This window comes from Eschrichtius robustus, chromosome 4, assembly GCF_028021215.1.
Source record: "Eschrichtius robustus isolate mEscRob2 chromosome 4, mEscRob2.pri, whole genome shotgun sequence".
NCBI lineage: Eukaryota > Metazoa > Chordata > Mammalia > Artiodactyla > Eschrichtiidae > Eschrichtius > Eschrichtius robustus.
The window spans coordinates 10,897,737-10,911,615 of NC_090827.1; the positions used below are offsets into that span (position 1 = coordinate 10,897,737).

Consider the following 13,879-nt stretch of genomic DNA (forward strand, 5'->3'; position numbering starts at 1 on the left):
ACTTTGTACTTCATTATAATTTTATTAGATCTTATCACTGTAAGAATAAGTAAATTAGTTACATTACAAAATGGCAGAGTTTACATATAGCAATGACAGACACATTTTAAAAGATTTCTGTAGGACTTGATTTATCTAGTGGATTATTCACTGACCTTGAACTCCTTTGTTAAAACCCACCTCAAATGTCAACCTCCATGTTAAAAACCACTCCTCCCAACAAATGTCCTTGTTCCTCCTCCTGTGATCCCATAAAATTTTAGGCATATCTTTACTACTGAACTGTTGTTTTGCACCATAATTGTTCCTTGCCCAGTATGTCTCTCCACCTCCAGCATGCACATATGTGTGTGCGTATACAAACACACACACACACACACACATACACACACGAACCCCAAAATCCATGTTTACATTTTGTCATTCTGGAGAAGACTCAAAATTTCTGACTTTGTCAACAGTTATCCTTGCAGCGCATCTCCACAGTCTCCATTAGATGGTAGTATTAGTTGTATTCTTTAATTTTTACCACAGGCTCTGAACCTTGAAACGTGCTTATCTGCTTTCTCAACCACATGGATTCTCCTTCAACTTTTAAAATGGAAAGCTGTTACTCTACATAGGCTCCCTTCATACAGCATAGTCTACAACTGTCTGATATCCATTTCTTATAAAAATCATACTTCATAACATCCCATTTACAGAAGGTCCCTAGAGGGCAGTTTATATATATCTTGGATTGCAACAGAGCAAACGTAAGCTGAATACTTGTTTTTTTAATTTGATGATTAACTTAATTTTTTTTAACATCTTTATTGGAGTATAATTGCTTTACAATGTTTTGTTAGTTTCTGCTGTATAACAAAGTGAATCAGCTATACATATACATATATCCCCATATCTCCTCCCTCTTGCGTCTCCCTCCCACCCTCCCTATCCCACTCCTCTAGGTGGTCACAAAGCACAGAGCTGATCTCCCTGTGCTATGCGGCTGCTTCCCACTAGCTATCTATTTTACATTTGCTAGTGTGTATATGTCAATGCTACACTCTCACTTCGTCCTAGCTTACCCTTCTCGCTCCCCATGTCCTCAAGTCCATTCTTGAGGTCGGCGTCTTTATTTCCGTCCTGCCCCGAGGTTCTTCAGAACCATTTATTCTTTTTAGATTCCATATATATGTGTTAGCATACAGTATTTGTTTTTCTCTTTCTGACTTACTTCACCCTGTATGACAGACTCTAGGTCCCTCCACCTCACTACAAATAACTCAATTTTGTTTCTTTTATGGCTGAATAATATTCCATTGTATAGATGTGCCACATCTTCTTTATCCATTCATCTGTTGATGGACACCTAGGTTGCTTCCATGTCCTGCCTATTGCAAATAGTGCTGTAATGAACAATGTGGTACAAGACTCTTTTTGAATTATGGTTTTCTCAGGGTATATGCCCAGTAGTGGGATTGCTGGGTCGTACAGTATTTCTATTTTTAGGTTTTTAAGGAACCTCCATACTGTTCTCCATAGTGGCTGTATCAATTTACATTCCCACCAACAGTGTATGAGGGTTCCCTTTTCTCTACACCCTCTCCAGCATTTATTGTTTCTAGATTTTTTGATCATGGCCATTCTGACCAGTGTGAGGTGATATCGCATTGTAGATTTGATTTGCATTTCTCTAATGATTAGTGATGTTGAGCATCCTTTCATGTGTTTGTTGGCAATCTGTGTATCTTCTTTGGAGAAATGTCAATTTAGGTCTTCTGCCCATTTTTGGATTGGGTTGTTTGTTTTTTTGATATTGAGCTGCATGAGCTACCTGTATATTTTGGAGATTAATCCTTTGTCAGTTGTTTCATTTGCAAATATTTTCTCCCATTATGAGGGTTGTCTTTTTGTCTTGTTTATGGTTTCCTTTGCTGTACAAAAGCTTTTAAGTTTCATTAGGTCCCATTTTTATTTTTGTTTTATTTTCATTTCTCTAGGAGGTGGGTCACAAAGGATCTTGCTGTGATTTATGTCATAGAGTGTTCTGCCTATGTTTTCCCCTAAGAATTTTATAGTGTCTGGCCTTACATTTAGGTCTTTAAGCCATTTTGAGTTTATTTTTCTGTATGGTGTTAGGGAGTGTTGTAATTTCCTTCTTTTACATGTAGCTGTCCAGTTTTCCCAGCAACACTTATTGAAGAGGCTGTCTTTTCTCCATTGTATATGCTTGCCTCCTTTATCAAGAATAAGGTGACCATATGTGCGTGGGTTTATCTCTGGGTTTTCTATCTTGTTCCATTGATCTATATTTCTTTTTTTGTGCCAGTACCATACTGTCTTGATTACTGTAGCTTTGTAGTATAGTCAGAAGTCCAGGAGCCTGATTCCTCCAGCTCCATTTTTCTTTCTCAAGATTGTTTTGGCTACTTGGGGTCTTTTGTGTTTCCATACAAATTGTGAAATATTTTGTTCTAGTTCTGTGAAAAATTCCATTGGTAGTTTGATAGGGATTGCATTGAATCTGTAGATTGCTTTGGGTAGTAGAGACATTTTCACAATGTTGATTCTTCCAATCCAAGAACATGGTATATGTCTCCATCTGTTTGAATCATTAATTTCTTTCATCAGTGTCTTATAGTTTTCTGCATACAGGTCTTTTGTCTCCTTAGGTAGGTTTAATCCTAGGTATTTTGTTCTTTTTGTTGCAATGGTAAATGGGAGTGTTTCCTTAATATCTCTTTCAGATTATTCGTCGTTAGAAAATAGGAATGCAAGAGATTTCTGTGCATTAATTTTGTTTCCTGCTACTTCACCAAATTCATTGATTAGCTCTAGTAGTTTTCCGGTGGCATCTTTAGGATCCTCTATGTATAGTATCATGTCATCTGCAAACAGTGACAGTTTTACTTCTTCTTTTCCAATTTGGATTCCTTTTATTTCTTTTTCTTCTCCGATTGCTGTGGCTAAAACTTCCAAAACTATGTTGAATGATAGTGGTGAGAGTGAGCAACCTTGTCTTGTTCCTGATCTTAGTGGAAATGCTTTCAGTTTTTCACCATTGAGAATGCTGTTGCCTGTGGGTTTGTCATATATGCCCTTTATTATGTTGAGGTAAGTTCTCTCTATGCCTACTTTCTGGAAAGTTTTTATCATAAATGGGTGTTGAATTTTGTCAAAAGCTTTTTCTTCATCTATTGAGGTTATCATATGGTTTTTATCCTTCAATTTGTTAATATGGTGTATCAAATTGATTGATTTGTGTATATTGATGAATCCTTGCATTCCTGGGATAAACCCCACTTGATCATGGTGTATGATCCTTCTAATATGCTGTTGGATTCTGTTTGCTAGTATTTTGTTGAGGATTTTTGCATCTGTGTTCATCAGTGATACTGGCCTGTAGTTTTCTTTTTTTGTGACAGCTTTGTCTGGTTTTGGTATCAGTGTGATGGTGGCCTCAAAGAATGAGTTTGGCAGTGTTCCTCCCTCTACTATATTTTGGAAGAGTTTGAGATGGATAGATGTTAGCTCTTCTCTAAATGTTTGACAGAATTTGCCTGTGAAACCATCTGGTCCTGGGCTTTTGTTTGTTGGAAGATTTTTAATCACAGTCTCTATTTCATTGCTTTTGATTAGTCTGTTTATATTTTCTATTTCTTCCTGGTTCAGTCTCAGAAGGTTGTGCTTGTCTAAGAATTTGTCCATTTCTTCCAGGTTGTCCATTTTATTGGCATATAGTTGCTTGTAGTAATCTCTCATGATCCTTTGTGTTTCTGCAGTTCAGTTGTTACTTCTCCTTTTTCATTTCTAATTCTACTGGTTTGAGTTTTCTCCCCTTTTTTCTTGATGAGTCTGTCTAATGGTTTATTAATTTTGTTGATCTTCTTAAAGAACCAGCTTTTAGTTTTATTGATCTTTGCTACTGTTTCCTTCATATCTTTTTCATTTATTTTTGATCTGATCTTTATGATTTCTTTCCTTCTACTAACTTTGGGGTTTTTTTGGTTCTTCTTTCTCTAATTGCTTTAGGTGTAAGGTTAGGTTGTTTATTTGAGATGTTTCTTGTTTCTTGAGGAAGGACTGTATTGCTATAAACTTCCCTCTCAGAACTGCTTCTGCTTCATCCCATAGGTTTTGGGTCATTGTGTTTTCATTGTCATTTGTTTCTAGGTATTTTTTGCCTTCCTCTTTGATTTCTTCAGTGGTCTCTTGGTTATTTATAGCATATTGTTTAGCCTCCATGTGTTTGTATTTTTTATAGTTTTTTTTTCCTGTAATTGATATCTAGTCTCATACCGTTGTGGTCAGAAAAGATACTTGATACGATTTCAATTTTCTTAAATTTACCAAGGCTTGATTTGTGACCCAAGATATGATCTATCCTGGAGAATGTTCCATGAGCACTTGAGAAGAATGTGTATTCTGCTGTTTTTGGATGGAATGTCTATAAATATCAATTAAGTCCATCTTGTTTAACATGTCATTTAAAGCTTGTGTTTCCTTATTTCTTTTCATTTTGATCTGTCCATTGGTGAGAGTGGGGTGTTAAAGTCCCCTACTATGATTGTGTTACTGTCGATTTCCCCTTTTATGGCTGTTAGCATTTGCCTTATGTATTGAGGTGCTCCTATGTTGGCTGCATAAATATTTACAACTGTTCTATCTTCTTCTTGGATTGATCCCTTGATCATTATGTAGTGTCCTTCTTGGTCTCTTGTAATAGTCTTTATTTTAAAGTCTATTTTGTCTGATGTGAGAATTGCTACTCCAGCTTTCTTTTGATTTTGCATGGAATATCTTTTTCCATCCCCTCACTTTCAGTCTGTAGGTGTCCCTAGGTCTGAAGTGGGTGTCTTGTAGACAGCATATGTACGTGTCTTCTTTTTGTATCCATTCAGCCAGTCTATGTCTTTTTGTTTGAGCATTTAATCCATTTACATGTAAGGTAGTTTTCAATATGTATGTTCCTATTACCATTTTCTTATCGTTTTTCGTTTGTTATTGTAGGTCTTTTCCTTCTCTTGTGTTTCCTGCCTAGAGAAGTTCCTTTAGCATTTGCTGTAAAGCTGGTTTGCTGGTGCTGAATTCTCTTAGCTTTTCCTTGTCCATAAAATTTTAATTTCTCCATCGAATCTGAATGAGATCCTTGCTGGGTAGTCTTGGCTGTAGGTTTTTCCCTTTCATCACTTAAATATGTTCTGCCACTCCCTTCTGGCTTGCAGAGTTTCTGCTGAAAGATCAGATGTTAACCTTATGGGGAGTCCCTTGTATGTTATTTGTTGCTTTTCCCTTGCTGCTTTTAATATTTTTTCTTTGTGTTTAATTTTTGATGGTTTGATTAGTATGTGTCTTGGCGTGTTTCTCCTTGGATTTATCCTATTTGGGACTCTCTGCACTTCCTTGACTTGAATGACTATTTGCTTTCCTATATTAGGGAAGTTTTCAACTATAATCTCTTCAAATATTGTCTCAGTCCCTTTCTTTTTCTCTTCTTCTTCTGGGACCCCTGTAGTTCGAATGTTGGTGTATTTAATGTTGTCCCAGAGGTCTCTGAGACTGTCTTTAATTCTTTTCATTCTTTTTTCTTTATTCTGCTCTGCGGTAGTTATTTCTACTGTTTAATCTTCCAGGTCACTTATCCGTTCTTCTGTCACAGTTATTCTGCTATTGATTCTTTGTAGAGAATATTTTATTTCATTTATTGTGTTGTTCATCATTGTTTGGTCTTTAGTTCATCTAGGTCCTCATTAAACATTTCTTGTATTTTCTCCATTCTATTTCCAAGATTTTGGATCATCTTTACTATCATTACTCTGAATTCTTTTTCAGGTAGACTGCCTATTACCTCTGCATTTGTTTGGTCTGGTGTGTGTTTACTTTGCTCCTTCATCTTCTGCGTATTTCTCTGTCTTCTCATTTCGCTTAACTTACTGTGTTTGGGGTCTCCTTTTCACACGCTGCAGGTTCATAGTTCCCGTTGTTTTTGGTGTCTGCCCCCCGTGGGTAAGATTGGTTCAGTGGCTTATGTAGGCTACCTGGTGGAGGGGACTGGTGCCTGTGTTCCGGTGGGTTAGGCTGGATCTTGTCTTTCTGGTGGGTAGGACCGCATCTGATGGTGTGTTTTGGGGTGTCTGTGAACTTATTATGATTTTAGGCAGCCTCTCTGCTAATGGGTGGGGTTGTGTTCCTGTCTTGCTAGTTGTTTTGCATGGGGTGTCCAGCACTGGAGCCTGCTGGTCACTGAATGGAGCTGGGTCTTAGCATTGAGATGGAGATCTCTGGGAGAGCTCTCACCAATTGATATTACGTGGGGCCAGGAGGTCTCTGGTGGACCAATGTCCTGAACTCGGCTCTCCCACCTCAGAGGCTCAGGCCTGACACCAGGCCGGAGCACTAAGACCCCGTCAGCCACACGGCTCAGAAGAAAAGGGAGGGGAAAAAAAGAAAGAAAGAAAAAAATAATAATAAAATAAAATGAAGTTATTACAATAAAATATAAAATATTATTAAAATTTTTTAAAAAGTAAAAAAAAAAAGAAAGAGAGCAACCATACCAATAAACAAATCCACCAATGATAACAAGCGCTAAAAACTATACTAAGATAAACATAAAAATCAAAAACTAGTCAGTAGCATACACCAAACCCCAAGTCTACATTTGCTCCCAAAGTCCGCAGCCTCGATTTTGGGAATCCTAACCACAAGGCCACCAGGGAACTCCCTGTTTTAATTTTATACCCTAATTTTTTATCAAAAATATGTATAAAATAGTCATATAAATACTTTTCTCCACTAGCTGCAAAAATGTAGCTCAAGATAGATCCACTATAAAGTGATAGTAAGTAACACCTAGATAATATATACTATTTGCCTTCAGTAGTCTATGTATTTATATATATTCATTCTTTTACAGATGAGGAAACTGAATCACATAGAGGTTATGAATCTTGCAGAAAAATCACACAGCTAGTAAGGGGTAAGCAGAAATTCGAACTAAAGAGGTCTTGCTCCAGTGTTTATGGCCTTAACCACAATACTGTATTAATATTCCCGTTTGATTTTCCCAATTTCTATTTTATAATTTATCAATAGGAGCATGTTATTTTTCTGAAGCCTTGTTATGTTTACTGTTTTCTGATGATATGAATTATATTTCTGATTATATCTGTTGTTTTACCACACCTGTCAGAAAGCTTGGAGTACGTACAAAATGAAACTCAATCACAGCAAGTCTGTGGGCTTTTAAAGTTGTTAAATTGTGATTTTTCCCTTGATTTTTCCATTTCTATCATTATCCTCCTCCTCTTCCTCATTATCACCACCATAATTTTCATAATTTTTGCTATTCATTTATTGTAATCTTCTTACAGACTTATTCAAAATCTTGGTGAAATTAGGCCAAACAGAGATAAATACAATAAGTAATTTACTGATCATCCCAAGGGTGTTTCCTAAAATGTCTTCTGAATCATCAAGGAAATGTTATAATTCGTATATTGTAGTGTCAGAATATTTCAATATACACTACAGAAAATTTTAATTCATTCCTTGAAAATGGCAATCCTTATATGATATTTATGCTATCGGTTTGCCAAGAACACTAAGTTGGTCTGAATACTCAAATCTACACTACTATAAATTAAACAATTAAACTGGTTAATTCAGTCATCATTCTTGACAGTTACACACATTGTGCTTTATTTATTTACAACAAATACTTAAACTATTTAAAAATATTTAATAAAGAATCAAGATTTTAAAAAAAGATTAAAAAAAAAAAAAAGAATCAAGATTAAACAAAGCTGATGTTCCCTAGAATGCTCCTCTCTGGGCAGAGTGGTTATTTACAATTACATTCTGAATGATCAGTGCTAGGGCTATACTGCTTACTAGATATTTTCAATATCATCCCTGGATATAAGCTCCACGAAGCTTACCTGTTGTCACACCATGAACCACTCCTTCCTTAGTTTTGGATCCTATAAAAACAAACAAATTGAAACCATAAGTCTCAAAGTCGCCTTTACTGCTAATGAGCTACTTTGAAATACATCTAATGGAAAAACAGTATCTCAATCTTCAGAAGCCCATGTGTTAAGATATCCTCAGGGGGGCAAAAAATCTAAAACAAAGAAATCCAGCAATCACTACAACAAGTAGAAGAAAGCAAAGCTAACAGGATACTTTCCAATTACGATTTTAGCACACACTGATGACTTTTCAACCCATGTCCCACTTCACACATCAACTTACAGAAGGGGAAAAAAATGGTGAGATAACACTGGGGCTGGGTGGGAAGGTGATTTTGGATTCAGAACTGCAGAAGCTCTACCAAAGTACAATACAAAAGAGAGATTAGGTAACCCATGAAACATAAACAGATGGGGGAGGGAGAGGAGGAATTCACATTTGTTGAACACCTATTATGTAAAAGGTATTTTACATCTCATCTCATTTAAGTTTTGTAATACCCATTTCATATCATGCCCATTTTATTCCATATGCAGCAATTACAAATTAAAGTTAAATGATTTGCCTAAAATCACATAGGTAATAACTGGCTACAACCACATTCAAATTAAGGGCTCTATGACCCTAAGCCCATATTTTCTACGAAGCCAGGCAAACCTTTAGAAGGAATGCAGTATTTTATCATTCAAGTATGATTAATGCCAGCTTCAAGAAGTGGCAAGATAGGAATTTTCCCCAAATCTTGACCATTACTAAGCTTTTACACAAGTAATTTATTAATATGTGTCATTATAACTAAGTTTGTGAACAATTTTATTCATAAGCCCTTTAATGTTGGATTTTTTAGTGTAATTGATACCAGCTTTTTCACAAAATGTTTTTGAAGAAAATAACAACAAAATGAAGATTCATTTGAAAACTACCCTATAAGTCAAATAAAGTAGTTCTATTAGACAGAGAAGAATGTAAGGAAATTAGGACATAATAACTTGGAAATGATTTAAACCTATATTTGGATATTAAGATAGTCACCAATCTTCAGTTTAAAAACGCACTGACTTATAAACCCTTACCGAGTATACTAGAAATAACTGTAAACACATTTTACAACAGGAAAAAAGGGTAAGAGAGCCTCAGTTCCTTATCAAATAAAAATCCTTACCAATAAAATTAATATATAAGATTAATTAAATAATCTCTAAGAAGCTGGTTCTTAAACTGGAGAGTGCAGCAGAATCAATTAAGTGGAAGCAAGGTTAAAAAATGTTGACTATTGAGTCAGAGTTTCAATATTCAGTAAATATCAGGTACAGATATTTGCATTTTTAATAATCCTCATGATCTAATGCAGGTAATACACGGATCAAATTTGAGAAACACTGGTCTGAGGCAGTTTCTACTTCCAAATTTATTTAGAAGTACATATCAATGATATAAATAATATGATGATCAATAAGATGATTTAAATAAATATACATGATCATATTGAAAATTTTCATTGAATTTTTTAATAAAAATATATAAATAAGGCATTAAGTATAACTTGCATGCATTATATTTAAACTTGCACTGTACAAAACAGTCCAGCTAAGTTTCTACATTTAATAAAGCAATTTAAGTATATTTAAGAACTTCCAATTTGAATGTATTTAAGGACCTCTAATAAATATACAGCATAAAATGAAATACAGCCTTGTAGTTAAGAAAGTGAGCTCTGGATTCTGATTTTCTGGATTTAAATCTTCACTTCACTACATAATAAACAAATACACATCACACGATCAACATGAAGATCAAAGCAAATAATACATGTACAGGTCTTAAAACAGTGTTTAGTACACAGTACTTAGTAAGTGATAATTGTTATTATTTTTCTTATATAATATTTGTAAAGAGATTTTCAGTTTAAAACACAGGACAAATCACCATATCATAAACTCATATAAATGAAATTGTGCAGTTGTTAAATATGTTAAAGGTTACAGGATAGTATTTTACATATATGCAATATGAAGTGTGTGTGTGTATGTGTGTGTGTATTTTTCAGGCAATGATCACTTTGCATAGTATTGTGGAATCATAAAATGACTGCACACAAGCTGAGGTGAATCTATAGAAAGTGATCTTAATAATCAATGAGGAAAATTCTGATTAATCAGTGATAGAAATGACTGTTGTTCCATGACCTTTAAAATTTTCTGTCAAAACATTAAAAATTCTTCTAGTCATTTAAAAATGTACAGGGAAATTAAAAACTAAGTAAAGTAATATTTATTTTGTGTACTGTAATTTAAAACATTGAAAAGTGTTTTATTTCTCTGTAAAAAACTTATGAGTGGTTTAAACAGTGCTTGTCTTCTCCCCATTGTATAACTTTCAATATTGAGCTGAGGATCTTTTCTAGGTCTTAGAAAATTGTCACACTCCTTCATAAGTTTGGGTCAGGTTCCAAAATCTTAGCTTTTGTATTTTTAATGTCATGATGTATCTCTGATGGTTTCTTTCATGTGAGGTGTTTATATGGCACCACTTCCTCTGGGACAGCTTCAGCCTACTCATCACAAACACATTTTCCATGTATGTTGATACCTTCACCTTCGAGAAGTTCCTCTGGCTGCATATCAAGAGTCTCCTGAATGGCAGCAGTATCCACATTCTCAGAGTCAGCTATTTCTTCTATAAATACATTTATGTCTGGCTCAAATTTTACTTTCAGCATTTTTCACTTCATTTCTTTGCTGACATTCACTCCTTTGGTCAATTTCCTCTTCCAATTATGCATTTTTGTAAAATATCATCTGTGTTTATCATTGGGAGGCAAGGAGGTAACATACCTATGGGCTTTGCTGTCTGTACGAACTGAATAACAGATCATACAGCCACTGTATATTACAGCAGACTGATCACAAATAAACTTTGAAAGAAGTGATGTGATTTGGCCATGGATCATAATGAGTTTCTGTTACTTATGTAGTGATTGTGGGCTAAAGAGCTAGGAGCAAAGTTTGTACTTTATGTAATGACTCACAGTTTATGTATTGCGGTGATAGAAATTTGAACTGTATTGTTAGGGACTGGTTTTATTTAACTGATTGTGGTAACTGAAGTTCATGTATACTGGAACTATGCAAAGTGAGAAAAACCTGTATTTAAGAGAATATTTCTTATCACTACCCACCTGCCACTCCTTGAACCCCTTATTTCAAAAAATGACTAGTAAAAAGAAATTTTTAACAGTTGGCCTGTGGTCTTTCCTCTCTACCTCAGTTATAACTGATAATTTGATCTTTGGCTAAATCATGGAATGTATCCTGAATTAAAGATACGTGAAAGTCTTGATGAGGTTGCTTTGCATCAAACCAATCATCTTTTTTTGCTGTCATAATTCTTCATTAGTATATGTTACTGATGATTAACCTTTAATTGATGAGTAATCTGTAATTGAAAAGATATAGCTACAAAATAGGTGCCAAGTGGCTATGTGACTAGTAACATGGATAGATGGATGGATGGATAGATGGATGGATGGATGGATAGATAGATAGATAGATAGATAGATAGATAGATAGATAGATAGATAGGTAGGTAGGTAGGTAGGTAGGTAGATCTCATAATAGATATAGCTGAAGGGACACTAGATCTGATGGCTTCCCTGAGCTGAGGTGGCCCACACCCATTCCCCTCTTGTCTTTCAGGACTTCACAAAGCTACAGAGTGGCGAAGGTCAGAAGTAATGCCTAATCTTTGCAAGGACTCACTTATGCTATTGTGCATGTTATGTTGACTATCTGAATATGATGGATGTGAAGCATATTGTGACTTGGGAGTTTGATATCAATCCACAGTCTTGACAACTGCTACTTACTGAGCAGAATGTCATTGGAAGGGTTTTGAAGACAATTTTCTTGCCTTTACTGTTACAATACTTGACATTATATAAAAAGAACTACTTTTTTTTTTTTGCTTTTGAATTTGACTCTCAATTTATAATTTCTATGCTATTTGATTGAGAAATTTTTTGTCCATTAAATTGAAGTAAGTTGATTGAAAATTTATGTACAAACATATCACAAAAGGAGAAAAAAAATCACAAATATAACACTGATTCTTATGGTGATTCTTCAATTAGTTAAAAGATAGTTGTCCAAAGTATAATACTGTAAAGGAATGAGGTTACTTTTCTCATGAGGCTTAAGAAAACCATGTGCCAAACTTCTTCAGCCATAAGTGAAATTAGAAAAATTTCCTTAGGCATTTCTAATCTTTCAAGCTAGTTATTGATAATAGTTCTTGTAATGAAGGATGAAATGATAGAAAGAAAATATATTGACAAAGTAATTATTCTGTTAGAGAGTTTATTTGACAGTAATAACCATGGCTCCTATATATAAAAGTGTGCTTTACAAAAATTCTCAATGAAATATTAACAAATCAAACCCAACAATGTATAAAAAGAATTATATACCACAGTCAAGTGGGATGTATCATAGGTATGAAAGGCTGGTTCAGCGTTTGAAAGTCAATTAAGTAATTCATCACATCAGCAGGCTTAAAAAGACAAATCACATGATCACATTAATAGATGCAGAAAGAGCATTTGACAAAATCCAACACTTATTTGTGATTAAAAAAACTCCAGTAAACTAGAAATAGTGGGGAACTTTCTCAACTTGATAAAGAATATCTACCAAAAAACCTACAGCTAACATCATATTTCATGGTGAGACACTAGAAGCTTTCCTACTAAGACCAAGAACAAAGCAAGAATATCCCCTTTCACCACTTCTTTCAACATCATACAGGAAGCCCTAGCTAATGCAATAAAACAAGGAAATATAAGGTATCAGATTGGGAAAGAAGAAATGAAAATGTCAAGAATCAACAAAAAAAATCCCCTGGAGCTAATAAGTTACTACAGGAAGGTTGCAGGACACAAGGTTAAAAAGTCAATCACCTTCCTATCTACCAGTAATGAACAAGTAGAATTTGAAATTAAAAACACAATACCATTTAACATTAGCACCAAAAAAAATAAAACGCCTGCATATAAATTTTACAGAATATATACAAGATCTATATGAGAAAAACTACAACGCTCTGATAACAAAATCAAAGAACTATATAAATGGAGAGCTAGCTATTCCATGTTCATGGATAAAAGATACAATATTATCAAGATGTCAGCTCTTCCCAACTTGATTTATAGTTCAATGTAATCTTAATCAAAATCCCAGCCAGTTACTTTGTGAATGTTGACAAACTGATTCTAAAGTTTGTGTGGAGAGGCAAAAGGCCAAAAATAGCCAAAATGGTATTGAAGAATAAAATTAGAGGACTGACACTACCAAACTTCAAGACTTACTATAAAGCTACAGTAATCAAGACAATGTGATATTGGTAAAAGAATAAACAAATAGATCAAGGGAGCAGAAAAGAGAGCCCAGAAATACACCGACATAAATATAATCAATGGTGTTTTGACAAAGGAAAAAAGGCAATAAAATGGAGCAAAGACAGTCTTTTAAACAAACGGTGCTAGAACAACTGGACATCTACATGCAAAAAATAATTCTATACACCAACTTTACACCCTTCACAAACAAAAAACCCAGTATAGATCACAGCCTTAAATGTAAAATGTGAAACTATAAAACTCCTAGAAGATCACATAGGAAAAAATCTACATAACCTTGAGTACGGCAATGACATTTTAGCTATAACACCAAAGACACGCTTCATGAAATAAACCATTAATAAGCTGGAACTCATTTAAATTAAAAACTGCTGTGAAAGACAATGTCAAGAGAATGGGAAAACAATCTACAGACAGGAAAATATTCATGAAAGATATATCTGAAAAAGAACTGTTATCCAAAATAGACAAAGAACTCTTAAAAATCAACAAGAAAGCAAATAACCT

General features: G+C 34.5%; 1 protein-coding gene across 5 annotated transcripts in view; it reads right to left on the bottom strand.

The window, feature by feature from the left end:
* The window catches only part of SNCA (synuclein alpha), a 131,461-nt gene that overhangs the window by 111,668 nt on the left and 5,914 nt on the right, over positions 1–13,879 (bottom strand). For all 5 annotated transcript variants that reach the window (XM_068542047.1, XM_068542044.1, XM_068542045.1 and 2 more), the window contains exon 3: positions 7,926–7,967. In XM_068542047.1, the coding sequence (XP_068398148.1) occupies positions 7,926–7,967 (42 nt within the window). The remainder of the gene's footprint in view (positions 1–7,925; positions 7,968–13,879) is intronic.